Source organism: Rhineura floridana, chromosome 4, assembly GCF_030035675.1.
Source record: "Rhineura floridana isolate rRhiFlo1 chromosome 4, rRhiFlo1.hap2, whole genome shotgun sequence".
Lineage (NCBI taxonomy): Eukaryota > Metazoa > Chordata > Lepidosauria > Squamata > Rhineuridae > Rhineura > Rhineura floridana.
Window position 1 is genome coordinate 85,264,257 of NC_084483.1, and position 25,326 is coordinate 85,289,582.

The window sequence follows — 25,326 nt, forward strand, 5'->3', positions numbered from 1 at the left end:
GGATTTTAGTAGTACATTCCAGTCTGGAGTATTGTTATGCTTGTTAGTTCTACAAATAAAGTATGATTTGGTTGCGAAATTGAACATAAACCCATATTTAACATCAGAAAGTGATTTAATATCCTTGTCAAGACAAATCCATGTGTTAATAACACAACTAGTTTAATCATGTAGCTTTACTGCAAAATACAGCCTCTATTTTTGCAAAATGATTAGTATTTTGGTGTGGAAAAGGTAAAGTTTTGACATCACTCCTGCTTCCTTGAAATCCTCTCTATAGAACCACATATTTATGTGATGGCTTTATAGTCCCATAAACCAGACTTCTGTGTCATTATTTAACTTGGAAAGAGCACACAGACATTGCATTCCTTCGTGTTAAGCAACCAGGTGCTTTTGGTTTGGGATATGCTATATATAACTTTTGAGTTATAGTTAATTGAGGTGTCTGTGCTCTGAAGAATGATTCTGCCTTGTACAAGGTAAATTTGGAATGAGCTAGAGAGCAAACTACAGAGTCAGTGTGGTGTAGTGGCTAAGGTGTTGGACTATGACCTGGGAGACCAGGGTTCAAATCCCCACACAGCCATGAAGCTCACTGGGCCAGTCACTGCCTCTCAGCCTCAAAGGAAGGCAATGGTAAACCACCTCTGAATACTGCTTACCATGAAAACCCTATTCATAGGGTTGCCATAAGTCGGAATTGACTTGAAGGCAGTCCATTTCTTTTTTCAGAGAGCAAACTAGTGACACACACTAGAGTCAGCCAACATCTGAGATTCCCACACACACTTGATTCCTGCACTGATTAACTGATACTTTTTCCAGTAGACAAATTGGAGGACTTGGCATACAAGGAGTATTAATGAAGAAGAGAGAAAGGATAAATGCTGGACATATGCTGACTTGTGTAATAGTTTATGAAACAAGATTGGGAAAATACACTGTAATTGGGCACATCCTGTACTTGGTGAATCACCCAGCTCTAGTGTAATAAACATTGTTTCATTCAGGAGAGTTTGTTGCCTGCTCCGTCTCAAGTGCAGGGAATTGCCTAGGAAGATAATTTCTTGAAAGAAATCACCTACCGGCATGCACGTTGCACAAAGCTCTCATTCTTTTTGCATCTCATGCATTGAGGTTATTTTGAGATACAGATTAAGAGTATAGGCAACTGTCCAATGGAGTGATTTAGGATACAGGCACCTATCCAACTGAGTGAGGTTTTCCTTATTTGTCTATAAAGCCCAGCAGAACACACCTACCAATTAGTAGTTGATGCAGTTTACTTGCATATGGCAACTGAAATAAGACATGCTTTCTGTGCAGCATGTGAAAATTGCTTCTCTATTATTGGAAAGTATTCCTAAGTCATTCTTGAAAGCTTAACATCTGGCTCTGTCAAAACAGGATTCTTTGCATCACTTCCTAGATCAGTGGCTATTAAATGTGAAGCCACAGAAGATACATGGCTGTAGGTATGACTGTATGTCGGTCCTTAACCAGGGTCTGCTCCAGTTGCTGAGTGCTGAGTCAGGGCATGGTCGAAATATTTATTTATTTATTTATATTATTTAATTTGTATCCCGCCCTTCCTCCCAGCAGGAGCCCAGGGCGGCAAACAAAGCGCTAAAAACACATTAAAACATAAAAAAATAGGCAGGGTCAAGGCAGGAGCAAGCAAATCAGGGTGCAAGATGCCAAACACAGAAGTACAATCAGAGCTGGACCATGGGTCAGGTTCTGGGAGGGGAAATCCAGGATCTAGGGTTCAGAAAGAAAGCATAGTCAGGACTGAGCTGAGACTCGCATTCCAGAGAAGAAAGTGGATCGGGCAAGGCACCAGGGGTTGCCATCTGCTGCTACTCATAGTGATGAGTTCCTCAGACTGATGAAACGGTACTGAAGCCAGGACATTATAGGCTAGGTGAGCAGGGATTGGCCTCTGGAGTCAGCTGACAATTACTGTAGCCTAGTTAGCGCCCTTGCACTGCCATGCTTAGTCACCCAGGTTTATAGTGGAGGGTGGGAATTGGTCCTGACTGCTGGGTGCCTCAGTGTGAGACACACATCCTGCCCAGCACCACAGCACCATCTACACAGTGGCTATTTATAATGCTTTTCAAAATAAAAATGAAATGATAAACAATTGTGTACCAAAGAAACCTTATGCAATTGTCCATAGATTTGGTCATTTAGTTTTGCTTCTTATGGTAAGGAGCTGTGCTTCTTTCAAGTAAAACAATGTTCTCTATATTCTGAACCCTGCACAGTATACTTATTTCTGATATAGTGTGTGGGAATCACAGAACCACAGAATGCATAACTAATGCCTCTTTTCCCAGGCATTTTAGCGTGTGTTTTTAAATTGTTTTAAATTTTTAAATTGTGTTTTAAATTGTTTTTAAAAGATGTGTTTTAAATTTGTATATTTATTTTAATGTTTTTAGTTACTGTAAACCGCCCAGAGAGCTTCAGCTAGGGGGCGGTATATAAATACAATAAATTAATAAATTTCCAATTCAGGCATATATCTGGGCTAAGGATCCTGTTCCGTTAGTGGTGGCGGTGACGTTCCTCCTCTCCTTTGCTCAAATGTGAGATGTTAATCAAGCATTTTGTCTAGACACCTGTATGCACAGATGTTCAAATTATGCAATTCATTCCCTTAAAATGTATTTATTTATTTATTACATTTATACCCCACCTTTCTTGTTTCATGAAACCCAAGGCGGCTTACATATATGGTTCCCAGGCGGTCTCCCATCCAGGCACTGACCAGACCTGACCCTGCTTAGCTTCAGCAAGGAGTTGGCCTTATGTGCCTTCAGACCATAGCCTGGGACCATGGGGAGTGGGGAAATGGGGGAGACTAGATGTTTTGGCTTTCTGCACTCAGCTGCCTGCTCAGAGTTATGTGTGGAGTGTGTGGAGAGGGGCATGGGTACCTATCCACCACAGGAACATGAACTGTTGACCCTGATATGCATTTGAAATTAATCATAGGCATGCCGCAATAAACAGCTGAGCTGTAGAACATATAGACTGTTGCAGACACTGTGCCATTGCCTGCACAGTTCTAGGAATGGTGGTGACACTGGGTAAAACTGTACCAACCATTCATTATTTTAGTGGTGCAATATACAACATATGCCTTGCTTCCACTTCCTGCCATTCAAAGTGACAGCAATGGAGGATCCTACAAAAGGAGACCTAGGGAGTCTTTCAGCAAAGGGTATGTCATATTTTCCGAGAGGTTGTATCACTGCATGCTTTTAATTTTAAAAGGAGAGCTGCATACAATAATAGGGGCCAAGATAAATAATTGGCTTGAACTTTTGCTTATCCTACAAATTAAGCCCAGGTTTAATTTTTTCAAGTTCAAATAAGGTCTGAGGCTCGTTGCTGCTTCCATTAAAGATTTTCTTCTCTCTGTAACCCCATCATTATAGCGCAGTTCCAGTTCCACTGTTAGAATCTCTAGCAGACAGCAAGACATTTACTGGTCGCCTTCCTAAATTAATGTGTTCTGTGAAGTATAGAAATCAACCAATTGATCTGAGAACATTGAAAATATCCACATTTTCTGATGTTTGGAAAAGTGGGGGTTGTTAATAAAGGGACATGAAAGGTGTACCTGTGAACTCCTAAGATTGTTGTCCTCCTTAACAATAGTCCAAAGTATGATACAGTCTTCTCAGACTCAACGCATGGGTGCATACGGAGGACTTCTTAATGCAAGCATATCCAAACACAGCTGTGATGAAAGGAAATGGATGCAGGGCAGTTCTGACTCATATATTGTATTAATGTAAATGCAGTGTAATTAATCTCCTGTCCATATGGCAGGTGGTGTTTTCACTAAGAAGTGAATAAGCTATAGGCTGTGGGGAAGGCAGGGTAAAGAGGAGATTCAGGTCATCTGTGATGAGTCCATAAACAGAAATGAGGAAGGGAACACTTTCCCTACTTTGTATCCCGAACAAATCTATAAACTTTGAGGTTTTGTTCTTAACTATTTTCAACTGCTACTTGAATGAAGCTCTTTTATTTGTACATGCAGTTTGTTGCTTTGATGTGTGATGGGAGGTGGTACAGAGAAAAATTCATCTGAAAATAGAATGAGTATCTCCTGCAGTTCATTGTAGTTGCGAAGTTATAAATCAAATTTTGAACAATGCACCTAGGACATTGCTGTGAAGAGCCATCCAGTTATGGAGCATTACTACAGTTGGAGTTTACACCCTTTCTTTCATACATATACGCTCAACCATTTGCATAGTGCCCATTGGTTAACTGAGAATTTGCCAGTATAAATTGCTTGCCACCTTCTGTTTTTATAGAAAGGTTTTCTGATGTTGTCATGGATAGAAGGCAGCTCTTTTCTCTCCTTCTGAGGCCTAGTAATGCAGTACAGTACTTGGCAAGAAGCTACATCACTGTTCTGTGATGGATAGATACACATGTTCTGGCCTAGTTCCAGGAGTGTTTCTCTGAGGATAAGGTTTGGGGAAAACCTATCTAATTTGCCCAGCCAAGGGTGTGTTTTCTTGGTTTAAGATTATTTGTGGGGTGGGGAGAAACACAACATTTTCAAACTATGCCTTGGTAAGTGCCTCTACTAAATTGTATACAGAAGCGGTGAGGGCAGTGAAAAAATGATATTTCGCTGCCACTATTAGATCATCTCTCAACCGTCCAGCGGAGCTCTTTAAAATTGTCCGAGGGCTTCTACATTCTAGCCCTCAGCATATTAAAGATTCATCGGTAACTTGCTGTAATGAGTTCGCTGGGCACTTCCAAGAGAAAATTTTATGCATCCGCCGGGACTTAGACTCCAATGTTATGGCAGTTGAACCTAATGAGGTATCCGGAGCACAGTCTTGTCCTCATTTATTGGATGAATTTCAGTTGGTACAGCTTGAGGACGTTGACAAGGTACTTGGACTAGTGCCCGCAACCACTTCTGCACTAGATCCTTGCCCCTCTTGGCTTGTGAAAGCTGCCAGGGATAGAACAGCTGGCTGGGCCAGGGAGGTTATAAATGCCTCCTTGAGAGAGGGAGTGGTCCCTAGCTGCTTAAAAGAGGCGGTAGTGAGACCACTCCTGAAGAAACCCTCCTTGGACCCAGATGATTTGAACAACTACAGACCGGTTGCGAACGTTCCATTTTTGGCAAGGTCTTGGAACGGGTGGTTGCCAGCCAGCTCCAGGTGCTCTTGGATGAAACCGATTATCTTGATCCGTTTCAATCCGGTTTCAGGCCCGGTTTCAGCACCGAAACAGCCTTGGTTGCCCTGTATGATGACCTATGTCGGGAGAGGGACAGGGGGAGTGTAACTCTGTTGATTCTCCTTGATCTCTCAGCTGCTTTTGATACCATCGACCATGGTATCCTTCTGGGAAGAGTCACGGAGTTGGGAGTTGGAGGTACTGCTTGGCAGTGGCTCCGCTCCTACTTGGCGGGTCGTCTCCAGAAGGTAGGCCTTGGGGAGCATTACTCGATACCCTGGACTCTCCATTGTGGAGTCCCACAGGGATCGGTTTTGTCCCCCATGCTTTTTAACATCTATATGAAGCCGCTGGGCGCGGTCATCAGGAGTTTTGGAGTGCGTTGTCACCAGTACGCTGATGACACGCAACTCTATTTCTCCTTTTCATCTTCTTCAGGTGAGGCTGTTGATGTGCTGAACCGTTGCCTGGCCGCGATAATGGACTGGATGAGAGCTAACAAACTGAGGCTCAATCCTGACAAGACTGAGACGCTGTTGGTGAGTACCTTCTCGGCCCAGATGATGGATGTTCAGCCTGTTCTGGATGGGGTTACACTCCCCCTGAAGGAACAGGTCTGTAGCTTGGGGGTTCTTTTCAATCCGTTCCTGTCTCTTGAGGCTCAAGTAGCCTCGGTGGCACGGAATGCGTTCTACCATCTTCGGTTGGTAGCCCAGCTACGCCCATATCTGGACGGCAACGACCTCGCCTCAGTCGTGCACGCTCTGGTAACCTCTAGACTGGATTACTGCAATGCACTCTACGTGGGGCTGCCTTTGAAGACAGTCCGGAAACTTCAGCTAGTGCAAAACGCTGCAGCCAGACTGCTGACGAAGACCAGGCGGTCCGCGCATATTACACCTGTTCTGGCGCGTTTGCACTGGCTGCCTATTTGTTTCCAGGCTAGATTCAAAGTGCTAGTTTTGACTTATAAAGCCTTACACGGTGCGGGACCACAGTACCTGGCGGAACGCCTCTCCCGATACGAACCTACCCACTCACTACATTCAACATCAAAGGCCCTCCTCCGAGTTCCGACCCACAGAGAGGCTCGGAGGGTTGCAACGAGATCTAGGGCCTTTTCAGTGGTGGCCCCCGAATTATGGAACAGTCTCCCCGACGAGGTGTGCCTGGCGCCCACTCTTTTATCTTTCCGGCGCCAGGTCAAAACTTTTTTATTCTCCCAGGCATTTTAATATTCTTAATATTTTTGATACTTGAACTTATTTTAACTTATTTCACTTGTAGCTAATAATGTTTTAGGATGTTGAATGTTTGAAATGTATGTTTTGATGTTTTTATTGTGATTTTATTGTACTTTATAGTTATAATAATTCTATGCTGTGCACCGCCCAGAGAGCCTTCGGGCTTTGGGCGGTATAAAAACTGAACAAAATAAATAAATAAATAAATAATGATGAAGCAGAATGCTTTTATTTTGTTTTGTTACTCTTTTTATTCACATGACAAAGACGGTGGAAGTACCAGTAGCTAGAGTTTTGCAAGAAAAAATATTGGTTTTGTGCATGTTTTTCTTATTGTATGTAATGCTTAATGAAATTCACCGCAAACTGGTTGGATAGATATAGGTTGCTTCCATATGGGGAAGAGTTGTAGCTCAGTGGTAGAGCATCTGCCTTACTTGCAGAAGGTCCCAGATTCAATCCCCAGCATCTCCAGGTAGGGCTGGAAGAGTCCCATTGCCAGCCAGTGTAGGTAATACTGAGCTAGGTGGACCAGTGACATGATTTGCTGTAAGGCAGATTCCTGTGATACTTTGTTTAGCTCTGCTGAAGCACTGTGTGATGTCCTTATATGTTAAAACCTGTAAATATGGTAAGTGCGGGTTTATTAAGGGATATATGGCAAGTGGATTGAATGAGAGGGGGGAGAGCATGGGTTGGAAGGCTGGAGAATGCTGGATGATGATTGGCTGAGTGTTTGAATGGCTGAAGGTATAAATGGGAGGATGACAGTTGAGAGGGGGTCGGTTGGTGAGAGTTGTTGGAGAGTCGTTAGTGGAGAGTTATTTGGATGGGTTGGTTGGCAAAGTTCTGAGGGAGGGTTGGATTATATTTGGCTGATATTTAGACAGTATATATATGACCAGAAACATAAAGAGTGACACTATATGAAACCATACGCTTGTTAAACATTCCTAAAGTAATCTTGTTATTTCCTGGTGTTATCAAATAAATACTTTTATCGGTTTACCAAAAGCCTGATCCTTGGCTGGGAATACACAGACCAGAAGGGAAGGCAGGGTAATTACCAAGGCTGAAGGGAAACTGTATCATATGGTGGCAGCGGTGAAGGGAGATATTGTAACAACGTCAAGTATCCAGAGCATCCCAGGATTGTATGCTTTATAGACAAAGATACAAGGGAGTTGTGGACAGCTAGGGCACCCAGACACAAAGTAACAAGCTATAGAGAGACTGAGGCAAAGTCTCTAGCAGTATTGTTTACAGGGAGTGACTGGTGGTGCTGCCTAGCAGTGGGATCTTGTGAGATCTGTGCTAGAGCGGAGTGAGAAAAAATAAAAACGATGATCCTGACTGGTGATGTCCTGAGGTGGTGCCTAGTGAAAGGCGGTAGCCACAAGCAGGTGGGAACCTGACAGGGGGAACCAAAGGTGGGATCGTCACACATTGCTCTTCCAGAACCAGCTGGAAGTGCAATTATAATTGTAGTTACACATACACACACACACACTTAATAATACTATATCCTCATTAACATTCTGCTGTGCCCATCTCTACAGCAGAGACAAAAATGGGTGACTGCAGCTGTTCCCTGGGATTCTAAGAATGTCAGAAGTCTTCTTATTCAGTACAATGGAACACTCTCCCTGGAAAGTATGCTTGGGATTGTTGTGCTTGTGCTGTCGTGCAGCAGTGGGAATGGAGGTGGAAAAATGACTGCCTGCCTCGATTGAGCTAAGCTTAATAGTAATAGGGAGGGAAGGAAGGGTGTGCTGAGGGTGTCCAACAATGTTTGCTTAGGCTGCTTGTGCTGCAGAGAAACAGAGGGAGGCGATGATCTTAGTGATCAAAGGCCATTCTCTCCATACCGATTGTGCTGTCCTGCTCAGGTGACGCACCAGAGAGAGAGTAAGAGGGCATCTGATGCTTGTTTTTGGGGTCTGTCACAGAGCCCAGGGAGGGACAGTTCCTAGGGGGAGTAAAGGGCTTTCACTGTTTCTTCCATCCTCAAGCAGCAGGATCCAGTGCAGCCTTCAATCCTTTTGGATCTAGACCAGCTGGAGATCAAGCACAGCAGAGGAAGGAAGGACTAATTTCTTCCTTTTTTTTATTGTCACAGTAGTATCCCCAAGATTGTCAACATAACCACCTAACAGACTACATCAGGAGGGCTTTGCCCATTCACATGTGAAAGGTTATGTTTAAAAAACTAAAACAGGAAGGTGATTCTGAAAATACTGCAATGCAACAAGCTAGTAGCAGCGTTGTCTGGATTTCCCATAATACCCGAGTGAATGAAGGATAGCAACTCCTGTAAAAAGGGCTAATGTGGAAGCAATCAAAGATGGAGAGAGAGAGATTTATGGTCCCCACCCCATCCCCAGCAAATCCAAAATGCTTGGGCAGTTTATTAACCAATGGTTGGATCTCTATATCGAAGGGCTCACAATTTAAGTCAAACCTATTTCAAGGGAACTTTGAAACTTATCAGGGGTTCTTTGATGAAAAGGCCAGTAATGGTGGGCAAACCCCCGTGAAGGACACATAGACCACTTTTACCAATGTTGCAGGGGAGATCTGTGCCCTTTTGGACTTTTTTCTGTGAGAGTTCTCATAATCTGTTGAAATTCATTAAAAATCACAGACTACCTGTAATCCTATTACTGACCTTGCCTCATACTCTGACCTTCATCTTCTGCACTTTAAAAAAATGCCTGGTTGATTTTTAATTAATTTAAGAAATGTTGGCTTAAACCCAATGATAGTGTCGGGCATGCTCAGTAAGAACCAACTCTCAGGGTTCTAAAAACCAGACTCACAGCTGCTGGGCTTGGCTAATCAGGGGGCCACACCCACACCAGACTTTGATTTCACTTGAGACAGTCATGGCTTCCCCCCAAGAATCCTGGGAAGTGTAGTTTGTGAAGGGTGCTGAGAGGAGACTCCTATTCCACTGACAGAGCTCCAGTGGCCAGAGTGGTTTAACAGTCAGCCACTCTGATTGAAGGTCTGTGAGGGGAACAGGGCGTCTCCTAGCAACTCTCAAAACCCTTCACTAACTACACTTTCCAAGATTATTTGAGAGAAGCCATGACTGTCCAAAGTGAAATAAAGGCCTGGTGCGGATGTGGCCACGGACAGCTTTGGTTTAAATTTGGGTGGGAGGCTACATGTGCCTGCTGTAGAATAACAAGGTGGGGGAAATGCTGAAAAGCAATGATACTGTTCACAATGTTTTCCTTTTGGAAAGGAAAGGGGCTTCTCTTCTGCCCAGTGCCCACCCACCCAATCTCCTCCCCTCCCTGCCCCTCCGCAGAGTCAGTGTTGGACTACGACCTGGGAGACCAGGGTTCAAATCCCCACACAGCCATGAAGCTGACTGGGTGGCCTTGGGCCAGTCACTGCCTCTCAACCTCAGAGGAAGGCAATGGTAAAACCACGTCTGAATACAGTTTACCATGAAAACCCTATTCATAGGGTCACCATAAGTCGGGATCGACTCGAAGGCAGTCCATTTCATTTTCAAACATGATCGCACAGAAATAAATCCCATTGAATTCAAAAAGTATGCAAATGATCAAATCTACCCTCCCTTCTCCTGCCTCCTATCCCTTCCCTCTTGGCCCTTTCCTCCCCCTTCCTTTGCCCCTCCCTTCTCATCTCCATCCCCTTCCAATCCCCTCCTCCCCCCTTCCCCCTCCTCCCCCTTCCCCCTCCTCCCCCTTCCCCCTCCTCCCCCTTCCCCCTCCTCCCCCTTCCCCCTCCTCCTTCCCATGGTCAGTTTCACCTGTCTTAAGCATGATTGCACGGTAGTAAATACCATTGAACTCTATAAGCATGCAAATGATCAAACCTGCCCTCCCCCCTTCCTTTGCCCCCTCCAATCCACTCCTTCCCCCTCCCCCTCCCCCATGGTCAGTTTTGCCTATCCTAACCATGATTGCGTAGGAGTAAATGTCATTGAACTCAATAAGCATGAAAATGATCAGACCTGTCTTTTCCCTCCTTCCCCGCTCCTCTCCCTTCCTTCTCCCCTGCCCTCTTCCTTCTTCCTCCTCCCCTGCCCACTCCAGCCCTCCCTCTCCCCCGTCAGTTTTACTTATCCTAAGCATTGCATGGGAGTAAATCCCACTGAACTCAATAAACATGCAAATGATCAAACTTGTCCTTTTCCCCTCCCCCACCTGCCTGCTCCCATTCCCCTCCTCCCCTCTGCCCTTCCTCCCCACCCTCCCCCTCCCCTCCCCATCCCCTTTGGTCAGTTTCACCTATCCTAAGCATGATTACAGGGGAGTAAATCCCACTGAACTCAATAAGCATGGAAATGATCAATCCATTCTCAGCAAACTTGCACAGGATCCCATTTCTTACCTCCCGGTATAAAAAGAGGGAAATTCACTAATAGGCAAAAAACCTTGCGGTTTAAGAACATACCTATAGCCCAGATATTTCTATCAACTTTAAAAAGCAGGGAAATTGGGCAGCTCTAGTGAATGCACCAGGGGAGTAGGAGACCTGACCTTCTCTCTGAGATATTGAACTGCCCTACAAATTTGGCAAAATGCAAAGACAATTTGGGTTGGTTTTTCACAGTCCAATCCAGTTTCTGTGTAGCTTGGAAGAATTTGGTAACGTGCCTCTGAGCATATGGTGAGTGGTGGCAACACCTGCAATCAGCCCAAAGAATAGAAAGAAGACATGTGCTATGCTGATTGTTTTAGCAGGGAGGAAGCAACATTATTAAGACAGTTGATATAGTTCAGATGGTCACTTTAAATATGTCTGATTTACTTTGCAATTTTAGTGAAGTTTCCTATAGGAAATCATTTTCTTTTGTTGCTATTTCTGTGAATATGTGTACAGCAACACTTTGCAAACTTTACACTAAAAAAACTCCAAAAATAATTGTGGAATAATGGCACTGACTATTCTGAAGAATAGTCTCCAGTGGACATCAGGAGTGTTTCAATTTGCACAAGATAAAACAGTGGGAGGTGAAATATATTCTACCAAAATTCCAGGTGTGCTGTATGTTTTTAATTGACCTTGCCTTAAATGAAATGGTTTAAACATAGCAGGCTGAAAACATGCATCCTCTTTTTTCCAACAGCTAGAGTCATTGCCAAAATAGCAACATATTGTAATCAGTCTGATTTTACATCAAACTGCAGTTTCAGATTCAACTGTTAATGCACCCAAAATAGAAATAGAACATAACCTCCAATTTGAAATACAAAAGGCTGTCTTCACCATACTATGGCATTGACCAATAAAAAGGCTTTAAAATTAATAATAATAAATTTGACACAGATTTCTAGGATGAAAAATGAGATAAATAAAATGTTCTAGATTAGATTCTCTGTAGAAACATTAGTAAGACAGGAAAGAAGCAAAGTAAGAAGAACACCAACAAACATACGAAAATATAATTCTACATCTTGAGATGGCAGGTATTGCCACCACTCACCATATGTTCAGAGGCACATGTTACCAAATTCTTCCAAGCTATACAGGAATTGGATTGGACTGTGAAAGACCAACCCAAATTGTGTTTGCAGTTTGCCAAATTTGTAGGGCAGTCCCTCAGAGAGGAGTTCAGGTCTCCTGCTCCCCTGATGCATTCACTATAGCTGCCCAATTTCCCTGCTTTTTAAAGTTGGATAGAAATATCGGTTTAATAGTATTAAACCGCAAGGTTTTTTGCCTATTAGTGGATATTTAAAAAAACACAACAGAATAAGAGGAAATCCAAAAGAAAATACAAATGTTATCATTCTTCTTATAGATATAAATAAAGCATCTACATGTATGTATACTAATGTAGTATAGCTCTTGATGTAATGCACAGAATGCAGCTATGAAATCTTATAGGATCCCATATCCTGCTTAAGGCTTTCCCATAGGCAGCTGGTTGGCTACTGAGAAAACAGCATGCTGGACTAGATGGGCCTTTGATCTGATCTAGTGGTCACATGTTCTTATCCCATGTTGTTAAGGTTCTCTCTCCACTCACATTTTGGGGGGAAACTTCCTGAACATAGAAAACTAGCACATTGTCTTGGTCTTCTCACTGAAAAAAACAAAGCTCCCTGGCTATAGAAGGCTACCATGTCAGAGATTAGTATAGGATAGAACCAAGCCTAGACTGACTTCAGTGAGATTTAACTGTCCACAAGATTGCAGCCTTAGTATTTTGTGAGTAAAATGCTTTGTGGCAAAAATAAATTCATGGCATAAAAATGTATTTATGTTCTAGGGTTGCCAGGTTCAGGGCCTGAGACTGATCCTGTATCTTTAGGAGAAGAGAAAGTCAGCCAAGTGCAGGTGTTCTTGCAACACTGTAATGTAGGAGACGAGAAAGTCAGCCAAGTGCAGGTGTTCTTGCAACACTGTAATGAGAAAAAACACAAGGTGGAATTCTCCCTTCCCCTTGCACAACTTTTAAAGATGCAGAAGACCTCTTGGTTGCCAGACCCAGCCTTCAAGAGGTCTTCTGTATCTTTAAAAGTTGTGCGGGGGGAAGGGATAATTCTACCTTGTGGTTTTTCTCATTACATTGTTGCAAGAACACCTGCATTTGGCTGACTTTCTCTTCTCCTAAAGATACAGGATCAGTCTCAGGCCCTGAACCTGGCAACCCTAGTATGTTCAGAGCTAGGAGAGACATTTCTGTGGTTGCAAGTAAATATATACTTTGGCATTAGTATTTCAACATTCCTGGTCAGGACATAACCCCAGACCTCTACTGTCAAGAACCTGGGATTGGTAATGAGGAATTCTAGACAGGTCAGTGCTTCTCAACATGGCCTACCTCACAGTATTGTTGTGAAGATAATGTAACTGTAAAGCTCTCTTGGACTACTGTTAAGAAGTTTCTGTGAATCCAGTACTAGGAAAGAAGGAAACCTGTGTGCTCTGGTAGATATATTTCCAGTAGTAATTCCAGCAGTGAGGCTGCATTAAACTGCTAGAATGAACACAACCATATCTCCTCAAGAGCGTACAGAAGGTTTCTGACACGTTGACTAAAAACAAGAGAGGAGTTTTATTTGCTGTTTTAAATCCCTCAGGGCTATATTCATAGGTGACTTAACGACTTAGGGCATGCTCTGTCTCAGATAAGCAGACATAATTCACAGCAGTCAGGATATTAAACCTTTGAGATAGCAAGCAACTACAGGCCATAGGGAACAGGAGATAAAGATACTAAACATCAGCAGTAGTAGTTCAAGGTTGTGGACCTCTCCGTCTCCTGCCCTGACCCAGCAACAATTTGCAGTTGATTATTCAACCATTTGCATTTTTCAGGGTGAAATGCTTTAACAGCAGATGGTTTTAAGTGAGTGCGTTATCAATTTTGGCTATGATCTCTCCAAGCAGCGTGACCCAGACACATATGTGTGTGCTTTAAATAAACACACATTATTTTTAAATAAAGTAATTGAAATTGATTGGTATGTAGCAACTGTACACGATCTGTGATACTAGACCCTACTAGTGGGAAGAGATGTACTAGAACAGTGGTTCCCAACCTTTATGATTACAGGACCCCCTTTGTAACCCCCCCCCATGCTAACTGTAATTTTAGTCTCTGTTAATTGAAACAATGGTGTGTGGCCAAATCACATCTCCAAATAATCCTGTCCATAAAAAGCTCCTTGTAGACAGGGAGGTGTTGCTTTCTTAATGCAAAGGTTTATCAAATTCGCATCCCCCTCCCCACAGTCTGAAGATGTGCAGTCCTGTCTCCCAACACCAGTGGGTTACAGTGTTCACATCCCCACCCAGCCATGAAGCCCACTGGGTGACCTTGGGCCAGACACAGTCTCTCAGCCTGACCTTTCTCACAGGGTTGGTGTAAGGATAAAATGGAAAGGAAGGGGAGAACCATGTGCACCATCTACAGCAACTTGGAGGAAAAGTAGGATATAAATGCAATAATAATAAATACATTTCAGCTGCAGTATGTGGACCCCAGCCTCAGCCAACCTGCTGAGCTTTTTAAAAATAAAAACAATAATAATCAAGAAGCAGCAATGTGATAGTGGTGGGGATGCTAGATTGTGAAGACAAAAGGGTGGATAGATTAGGGTTGCCAGGTTCTTGGCCTGATCCTGATCCTGTATCTTTAGGAGAAGAGAGTCAGCCAAGTGCAGGTGTTCTTGCAACCCTGTAATGGCAAAAACCACAAGGTGGAATTCTCCCTTCCCCCTCCACAACTTTTAAAGATACAGAAGACCCCAACCTTTAAAAGTTCTGCAAGGGGAAGGGAGAATTCCATCTTGTGGTTTTTGCCATTACAGGGTTGCAAGAACACCTGCACTTGGCTGACTCTCTTCTCCTAAAGATACAGGATCAGGATCAGGCCCTGATCCTGGCAACCCTAGGATAGATTGAGGAGGGGGGTCAGTACTTTCACCTTTGTACCTGACTATCTTCCTGACTTCCTAGCACTTTTGATTTTCAGTTTTGCCTTTTCCTGATTCATCCTACATTTGCTGAGCAGCCTTCTTTATTCTTTCTGATGTTTTCTACTGTGAGTTTGTTCATATCTTCAGTTCTGAAGTGGTAAAAATGGAGTGACCTCCTTCAGATGGTGTGTGGCAAAATGACATCTCCAAACGTCCCTTTCCATTAAAAGCTCTCTGCAGACAGAAACCCAGAACCATGAATTGCATTAGAAACTCCTTGATGTGCTAATCTTTTATCTGCAGGGAGTTGTTGCTTTATTTTTAATGCAAGGGTCCAAACAAATTGCTGTTCCCCTCCTCACCCACCCATCCAGTTTGAAGATGTACAGTCCTGTCTCCCAACAACAGTGGGTGACAGTGTTGAGCTGCTGAGCTTTTAAAAAAAACAAAAACAACAAGCAGCAATGTGGTGGTGATGGGGATACTAGCTTGTGCACTGCAGACAACAGGGTGGATGGATTAAGTTGGGCGGTTAGTGCTTTTAGGCCTTGGGATGATCATCAGAACTGATCGCTTGGTTAGTGTGCACTTGGGGAATGAGAGCGGAGCAGAAGACAGATCAGCAACACACACACACACAAACACACCCGCCCCTCCTGCAAGCATCTGCAAGCTTGCATGCATTCGGGCATATGAGAAGGGGGAAGCCCTCAATTGCCACAGCATCTTGGAGAGAGAGATTGGGTAGAGTGTAGGTGGAAGAATGAGGAGATGCTGGCACACACACTTAGCCTCAGAGATGGGGGATGAGCAAGTCCTGAGCATCCTCACTGCTCCTTGGCTCCATCTGGGCTGAAGGCGAAATCTGGGTGGCCTCGCAAATAAGAATAATTTTTTAAAGGAGGTGGCAGCGAAGCAGGAGCCAAGAAAGGCAGGCACGTTGGGTGCCAGGAAGGAAGGGGGAAAGCAGCTTTTCCTTGTAGCCTTGCTTCTTTTTGCTTCACGAAAAGCCTCTCCTCTCGTTCTGAGTAAGGGCATCAGCAGCAGCGGCAGTGCAAGGAGATGGGAGTCAGGATAGTAATCCCCTCTTCTTCCTGGTAGCACCTCCCTCAGCCTCCTTTGGCATCTGCTATGTGTGGTATAGGCAGATGCCTGCCCTCAGCACGCCTGAAAGATGCTCTGCCACTTCAGCAAAAGTCCTCCCTCTTGTTTGGAGCAAGGGGGAGGTGTCTTATGCAGCAGCTGTGGGGAGCAGACAGTGTTTAGGGAGTGAAGACTTTTTAAAAATAATAATAAATTATTCATTTCTTTACTGTTTGCAGCTTCCTCAGATTACTTTGCAGCCTCTCTGGGGATCACGGCCCCCAGGTTGGGAACCACCGTACTAGAACATGCCAGTTAGGAGGAGGGATGGGGGAGAATATCTGCACATTTGGACTTAATACTGGATTTCAACTCAATCCAACAATCCCCTCTCTTTCAGCTGAATGTCACAAAAAACTTCCTGTTGGTTAGAGCAGTACAACAATAGAACCAGTTACTTAGGTAGGTGGTGGGCTCTCCAGCACTGGAGGCATTCAAGAGGCAGCTGGACAGGCACCTGTTGGGTATGCTTTAATTTGGATTTCTGCATTGAGCAGGGGGTTGGACTCAACAGGTTTTTAGGCCCCTTCCAACTCCACTATTCTATGATTCTATGATCAAGCAGCATTTACTTAAAAAATCTTGTTAATTTTTTAAATGCCACCTGTCTCTTATTTGTGACTTCCTCCAAGTCCTCTCATCCAGCAGAACTCTGACAGTATCAAAGAGTGAGCTTCTTCCTCTCTTCATTTAATTTACACAGCAATCTTAAGCTTTGGTTTGCTTTAACTATTTCTTGTGGTTGGCTAAATGAAAGGATTTTATAACTTGCTGTCTTGGTCCAAAAATTCTAGTTCAGTATTTCAACTTTTTAGCACTCCTGTTCTCCATGCCTTGTTGAAAGAGAAATGTGCCAGACCAGCTCCTTCTCCTTCCATCACAACTGCTCCTAATATTTAAATTATATATTATATTATTATTCATGTTAATGAGCTAAAGGTGAGGGACAAGAAAGAGGGAATGGATGCAGAGTTCCAATCCTTACCCTGCCACATTTTTACATGCCTACTTTCCAGATCCATTTTTGAAACTGGGCTAACTCTACTATCAAAGACAATATTCTTTAAGGCTGTCAGTAAATACTAACCAAATGCCTGTCATCATGATTGATGGGATGCCTGCAGAGGGAGAACCTGCATCTTGTAGCCTTGTAGATGAGGTGGTGGAGGATGGCAGGCCACCTGTTTTCAGTGGAGGGTGAGCAGGTTTTTCCGTTACCTCAACATTATCACTAAGTGCAGCACTTTACTTTTCCCTGCCACCTATTCTCTAATGGGAGACAGCAAAGTCACCGCTCAGGGACACTAGTAACCTGGGGACTACACCTGAAACCTATTGGCTTCCTAAGTTCTGTTTCTTAGTCCAGACGGAGTAGGATGGAGTGTTGGGAGTAGGGTTTGGAATACTGTGTGTGTAGGAGCATTATCATGTGTCCTTATTTATATCTCTATAAAAATATACACATGCACTCAAGCAACATGTGTTTGGATGTTTAACCAAGAACTATGGTATGCCATAACAAAGATCAGGTTTTTTAATGTGGAGAATTGGCAACAATACAAGGTTTAGAGCAGGTATGGGGGAACTTTTGCCCTCCAGATGTTGCTAACTTACACGTCCAATCAATGGCAGCAATCATGGCCAATTGCCAGGGATGATTGGAGTTGTAGTTCGGCAACATCTGGAGGACAAAAAGTTCCCCACACCTGGTTTAGAGTAACTGAATACGTGGTTTATTAATGTATTTGCTAGTGGCCTTGTGCATGGAGCTGTTTACTCTCCAGGGTTCTAGATTGCCAGCCAATACATGTGATTGGATGACGTGACTGCATTAGGAACTGGATTAGGGAGGAAGGGATCTGCATATTTCACAGATCTTTCCCCTACTTCTTGAGAACTACTCAATGATCTGTGTTAATAGAAGGCAGCCAATGTACTTTTGCTGCTTTCTTGCCCAGGTATCTAAGAGTCAGGTTAGTATACCTCCATGAACAAAATGAAGGTTTTTGAGTCAAGATTCTAGGAACGTATTTAAAATGGCAGAAGAATGTGCTTCCTTGACAACAGTCGATAGATGGATATGGATATAGATACAGATATGGATAGAATAGAGAGCACAGGAACAGTGCTGTATAAAATACTGTGCCAGTAGGGCTTATACTTAATGGGAGAGAGGTAAGGAATTGCCAACAAGGATAAGACAGCAGAACATCATGTGGTGGTGTATGTAATATGACCTGATGGAAGAGGTTAAAGCTTCTGTAAGTACAGCTTGTTGTACAGGGGTGAGAAAGTCTGCACCTTCTGAAACGACCAGCCCTCCTTTGTTTTTGGCTACTGTAGGTAGATGGCCAGCTAGTTATTATTTTACTATACAGAATAGATACAACCATATGTCCAGTGAATTTGAGAACTGCCAGAGTAATACCCCAGCTGAAATAGTCTTGAGGCACATCTGTATAACAATAAGACTTACTCTGCACACTGTGGTATACTTTTTGAAATTCCCTGTTACTCAATACACGGTGTCTGTTCCTATATCATTTTAAATGGGAGCAATGGATAAATTCTGGCTACTTAGGACAATTTTGTTTATGCCAGAGTTTAATAGCTGCATGACACAGAAACATCAGAAAGCTGCCTTGTACTGTGGCAGACAGTTGGTCCAGTATTGTTTGCAACAGACTCTCCAGGGTTTCAGACAAGTGGAGATGCTGGGGATTGAACCTGGGACATTCTGCATGCAAGCATGTGCTCTACCACTGAGCTATAACCCTTCCCCTTGTGGCAGAACGGGCTGGAGCAAGTCTAGGCTCTGCCATCATAGTTATGGAACTTGTGATGCCAGTTGAAGGGTTTTGAAGTAAAAATGAACGAACTAGGAAGGTAAGATACACGTCTCATTTCCCATAAATGTAAAACCCATCTCTATGCAGTGGGCAGGAAACAATATTGAATGAACAAATGTGATGTGGAAACAAATGATAATAAATATAAGCCTCTTTTTATTTTGCCACATCACAAACAAGTTTACAACCACATGAAGAATGCATACCTGAGTGGGTGTATGGTGAGTTACCACACAAAGATTAGATTAAGTTTGACTGGATGTTTGTCTCAGTTCTTGTCAAACAGTTCTGAAGCAATCTTGAGCAGAAAAAAAAATCAACTTTAGAAAGGTGATATCGTTTACTGGACAAAGAAACTTGAATACTCCTTCATCAACCAACCTACCAAACTTAAATATATTTACTTAGTCTCACTTGCAAGGAAGTATGCTTAGGACTGTGGCCTTGAAGTGGGCCTGAAAATATATCATCCTGTTATATAGTTTCTTTGGGTTCAACACAGTAACAACTATCCATAACCCCAGAACTGAATGACTCAAATCTTCCTGAGTGCCACTTTTACCTTTTTTTTTTTAACTCAAGGGGGCCACAGCTTTACATGAGCTGCACATTTTTACCCAGCATTTTTATCTTAACCCCTCTTTTTTGTTTACACGATACTTCTTCACGTACCCTTTCTTCTCTGTCTGTATTCCTTTTTTTTGCCTTCAGCTTCTTCCCCTCCCCCGCACCGTTTCTTTCCTTATCTCTTCTCATCCTCACCAACATTAATAGTAACACCACTCGAGGCTTTTATTCTGCCAGCATTTCATACCGTAAGGGCCTTTCCATACTAGCCTAGGTTTGCAATTGTGGGTACAACTTGAAAAGAACTGCAGCTCATACTGGCACTCTCTGACTGACATACTTGTGTGATATGAATCTTTCCAGACCTGTGTGTGTTTACATTTTAAGATGGGCCCTTCCACAGTACCTAACAAAATTTCTGTGTGAAATGGCCCTGCGGAAGCGTGTCAGATACAGGCAAGTTATGCAGTATGTCTCCAGAGTTACAATAAGCTGACAAAAGTTACAACAACAATGTTGCATATGTGCGAATGCAGGTAGAAGGAAGAGCAACACAGAACATAGAGCAAGTGTTCTTCCTTACCCATTGCCAGCTGATCTGAAGAGGTGTGGCAGCTCACCAATGGGCTGGGCAGCCCTGCCTCTGCTGCTTCCACCCTACAGAGAGGACCAGGTGGCTCAGCTGCAGCTATTGACAACTAGAAGTGGCGTCATCCATGCGTGCTGGATGACAGTGTGATAAGCCAACACCTGGAAGAGGAAGTGGCAGGAGGGAGAGCCAGTATGAGCAGTGGGGAGGCACCAAGCCAGGATAGGAGATTAAAAAATGTCCATAGGGGAAAGCACTGGAAAGGCAAAGAGGAGATAGACTGGAGTGCTGTATAAGGATGGCGTTTGTGGGAGAAGTGTCTCACGTCCCTAGGGAAGACAGCCAGGGTGATGAAACCTTACCAGACAGGACAAAAGGGGGGATCTAGTGTGAGTGTATTGCTGGCCTCCAGGCTGTATATAGAACCAAAATACAATGCCTGCAGAGTGCAGACTATGGAGTACAGTGGGAAATACAGAGTTAAGAAAGAACAATGAAAGTGCTACCGATGCAAGACATTCTTTTAAAAAGCATTAGCTTTTATTGTCAATCACAGCCACAGAGATTTCACATGGAGAGCAGCCACAGCTAGGACTAGGGAGCCGATACAGCCTGGAATGTTGCAAGTGAACAGGCAGTCCTTAAGTATCCACCCTTAAATTTGGTTGAGGCAGACTATAAGAACAAATTGAAGTTCTATATGGGGGAAGTAATTACTACGTGATTAAGGATTTCAGCACAGGCGGAGTAAGTTATGGACCAATTCTAGCAATGTTTCATGGCTGTTGAAAGGCTGACAATTATAGTGCAGTAAGATGGGTGGTTTGGAGATCAAGGATTAGTGCAAGGTTTCAGCGGGTAAAATTAAGGCTGAAGTAAGGATAATTCTAATGGATATGGAGGCATGGAGAACAACTTCTTATTGGCTAGGAGGATTTTATTTAGTTGCTGAACCTTTCATTTACAGGATGTTAGGGTGTAGCCAGAAGCTGGCGAGCAAATTGGTAGGAAATGGGATGGATCAGAGAGTGAGTCAACTTGCTCCTGGAACTGGGAGTCATCGAGATACAGAATAGACAATTATATATATTTTTTCTTAAGAACTTGCCAAAAAACACAAAAAAGAGCTGTACTCTTTTCAACAGTAAATTCACACAACCATTCTTTTTCCCTGTGAGCTTTGCCGGTCACTTTTGTGAATCAAATTGAACTAGGTTGTCTGAAGGGCCTAAATACCTATGTATTCTAAAGTCTGTCTTCATTACACAAGCAACTAACATGAACATGTCCAACAAGTCTTGGCTGTGGGGCTGTTGCTTATTGGATCCTTTTAAACAACTGAGTTCTATTTGATTTACACTCATAAACATTTGCAAAAAATAGATGCTCATAGGGGAAGAAAATGGCTGTATTAGGCAACAGGTATACTATTTCTGTAGCCAGATTTTATTGAATGACTATTATTTTCTCTTCAAGGAATGTAGAGCAAGATTACTCAAATGTCCAAATGCCCTTATTTACACTTCTCTTTTGCTGCCTGGGACCTCATTAACCATATATATATTTCTGGGGTTTTTTTTCCTGTTGCATGTAGTATTTCAAAATATGCTAAGGGTTAAAGAGCTGTCATTACAGCCCAGTCATTACTAAAGACTGCAGTTCTGTTCCCCTTCCACTTCTTTAGAGCCCTCATTCCTCTTTCCTTCAAGAGGAATTTAAAATAGTAATAATGTCTGTGAAGACCGGTCCATGGATGGGGATAATTTTTGCAATTTACTTCTTAAGAAATAAAAGCTTAAGTGCTCTTCCAAGCTTGAGAAGTGTGTGGGCACGTGCTGAGGCAGGGGTGGGTGGGTTGATTGGTGTAGCTGCTGTTTGTCTTTTCATTACTGTATATTTACTAGAGATACCATGAGCACTCCTATAAAGCACCCTACTCTAAATCTGAATAATTGATTTGCTCTTGGCTTGGATTTGAGCTACCACAAGATAGCTTGTACAATGGTAGAATAACCAGTTCTTCAATCTTCCAATCCAAGTGTTCTTATCATTAATGTGTTGTGGTATTTCTTCTGTCATTGCCTATCCTTTGGCGACAGCTAGATAGGTCAAAAACAGATTGGCCTTCTTTGTGGTGATAATATCTCCATTGCTTCTACCTCGGTTTCATTTCTGTTCTTGTTTTGTATCCAGCTAGGCAGTTCTTCATTACCCTGCACCCCCACCTAGTCCTGCTATGTAAAGGCAATTTGTGTTCCATTTAAATACAGTCTTTAATTTTCTAAGACTAGATAGGATAGGTGAGATATGATGCTTGCTGTGGAACTCTCATTATCTTGTACCTTGATTCCAAATACATTGAATAGGAACCAATTCTTATTTAGCTAGGGCTGGGAAATCAAATGTGTTTTCAAGAAAATGTGTTACTTATGTTCAGATTCCACAAAATTTAAACTTTTCAATTCCCATCTGGCCTTTAAAAACACCAAAAGTTCTCTTACTCCACCATCATAAATATATGCTTGCATTTTCTGCTGTTTCTTTTAATATTTTAAACTTGATGTTGTTATTGCATTTTACAATACTAAACATTTATAGAGCACATATCAAGTTGTCAGAGATGAGTATCCCAAGAGAGTTGGATGTGGTTAAGCAACTGATCGCAATAAGATTAAGTGCACATAACTTTATTGGATTGTGGCCAATGCATTTCATGTGCATACAGTAGCCTGACAAGCACCAGCAGAGCTTGGAAAAGTTACTTTTTTGAACTACAACTCCCATCAGCCCAATCCAGTGGCCATGCTGGCTGGGGCTGATGGGAGTTGTAGTTTTAAAAAGTAACTTTTCCAAGCTCTGAGCACCAGCATTATTGCACATGTGTTTGTGTGCAAGGTTGCGTGCCTCAGGCCACCTAGTGAGTTTACAACTGAAATGAGATTTGAAATGGAGGCTCTACAGCTCACACTATTAACCACTATGTTTCATTACATTTTGGTTTAGAAATCTGAAAACAACCTCAGTGACACTACTCTGTTATTCTAATTCAGCCTTTCCCAACTAGTGGGCCACCAGATGTTGTTGGACCACAACTCCCATCAGCCTCAGCCAACATTGCCAATGGTCAGGAAAGGTGGGAATTGTGGTCAAGCAACATCTGGTGGCCCACTAGTTGGGAAACGCTGTTCTAATTTGTTTTTAATAGTACTGTGTATACCAGCAGTTGTGCATGAAGGTTACTGTGAGGGAACAAAATTCATATAATCAAGAAGTTTATATATCGGGGATGGAAACCTTTCTGGCCTGGTGGGCCAGATCCTTATCTGTTCCCATCCTCGCAGGCCAACTTTGACAGGTGGGCTGTCCTAATCACCTGATATCATTAAGAAGATTGACAGGTGGACTGTTCTGCCCACCTGCCAAGGTCCCTTGCATAGCACTTCCCAAGTGCCCAACAGCCAGTGGGCTCCTTTGGAAGGAAGGGCGGGATATAAATGTAATAAATAAATCACTGTAGCACAAGGAGCTTTGCTAGAGCTGCTTTCTTCAGGAATTGGCTATGCCGTCAAGTTCCCCATGGTGAACTTGGTCATGCAGCCAAACTAGCCACACTTGCCCCACACCATATGGCATCAAGTGTGGGTCAAATGGGTATGATTTGGGAGGAAATGGCCTTGCAGGCCAAATTGAGACTCATGCCAGGCCAAATTTGGCCCACAGGCTAGAGGTTTCCTGCCCCTACCATAGATAATTGAAGTTCTAGTATATATGGGTCAATCTACCTACCAGAAGTTCTAGCATACATAGAGCACAGCAAACCTGTTCATTTTTATTTTTTTGTCAGTAACTACAGGTTGCATAAAAAATTAGTAATACATCTATACCGCTTCTAAAATTAAGGTGAACATAGCCCAGAACAACAGAACTCATATCTTTTATTGGTTCTGGTTACTCATTGTAAAATGTTGTAATTTAATCACAATAATTAATAAGAATATCACTGTACATATTTGTTATGGTTAAATTGCAAAATTTCACAAGTAACTGGAACCAATAAAAGATATGAGCTCACCTGTTCCAGGCTATGATCAACCTTGTTTTAGAAACAGTGCAGATGTGGAACTATTTTTTACTGTAACCTATAGTGTTACTCACGCACACAAAAAATAAACAGGTGGATTGTGTCCTATATATACTAAAACTTCCACTATGGAACCCCTTGATTATATGAATGTTGTGCCTCCCTCTCCCCCCTCTTTATACATGATCACTGTATAACATCAGTGGGGAACCTGTGGCCCTCCAGATATTGCTGAACAGCAGCACCCTTCAGGTCCAGCCAGCGTGGCCAATGGACAAGGATGACGGGACCTGTAGTTCAGCATAGGAGCTGTAGTTCAGCCATAGGCTCCCCACCCCTTCTATGTAACTCTTAGCCCTGGTGACACAAAGTTCTGTCCGTCTGTCACAGGATCTCATATGTAGACTGCATTCCCATTTACATGTACTGTGATGACTGAATTTTTTTAGATGGCACCATATAAATGCCATATGGTTTGTCCTCCCAGAGTAAGCTGCTGTATACTTTGTCCTCCCTAAGCCATAAGTATAATTGATCCTGGCTATGGGATGTGCTATCAGTCACCACTCATAATTTGTCACCCAGAAAGAAGTTGCAGAACTCAAATGAGTTGGCAAGCCTCAATTGCTCATGTCAGTCATGGTTATTACTCTCACAATAATATGCATAATAATAGGCTATGTTACCATGCAGTGTTTCTTGTTAGTATAGAGTATGAAGCCTCTGCATAATGAAGGGGTGGCAAATCACCTTAATTTACATCCTGCACTTTTGTTCCCTCCAAGCTTGCATGTCCTGTCATTTAGGGCAAGGCTGCTCTTCTTACATAGAAAAAAGAGAGTTGCATCATGGTACAGTGAAGAATAGAAGACAGGACAGTCCCATTATAGAGTTTCACTTAGTTGGTGACTTGCTAATTTTCATTCATAAACTAGCAAATACCCATATTATAAGAGGGGGGAGGGAGGGAGGGAGAAGGGCTGTATACTGCAAGGAACCTTGTGTATCTTCTTCGTCTCTGGAAGAGACAAATCATGCGCTCAGGTATGGACAACATGCTAAGTGAAACCATGGCTTAGCTACACAGCAGCAGCAGGGCTGAAGGAGGAGCAAAGCCGTCACAATAACCTCTCTGAGAGCTGCACACTTGCACTAAGCCATGGTTTGGCTTAGCAATATGTGCAAACTGAGCCAGAACATTAGTAAATCT

At 43.0% G+C, this 25,326-nt stretch overlaps 1 protein-coding gene across 3 annotated transcripts in view; it reads left to right on the plus strand.

Moving 5' to 3' along the window:
- The window catches only part of FOXO3 (forkhead box O3), a 144,762-nt gene that overhangs the window by 81,994 nt on the left and 37,442 nt on the right, over positions 1–25,326 (plus strand). The window contains exon 2 of one of the 3 annotated variants that reach the window (XM_061623541.1): positions 5,671–5,771. The exons of 1 other annotated variant lie outside the window; for it this stretch is intronic. In XM_061623541.1, the coding sequence (XP_061479525.1) occupies positions 5,671–5,771 (101 nt within the window). Of the gene's footprint in view, positions 1–5,670; positions 5,772–13,201; positions 13,263–25,326 lie in introns of those variants that run through there. One more of the 3 variants, XM_061623543.1, reaches the window with a different exon arrangement.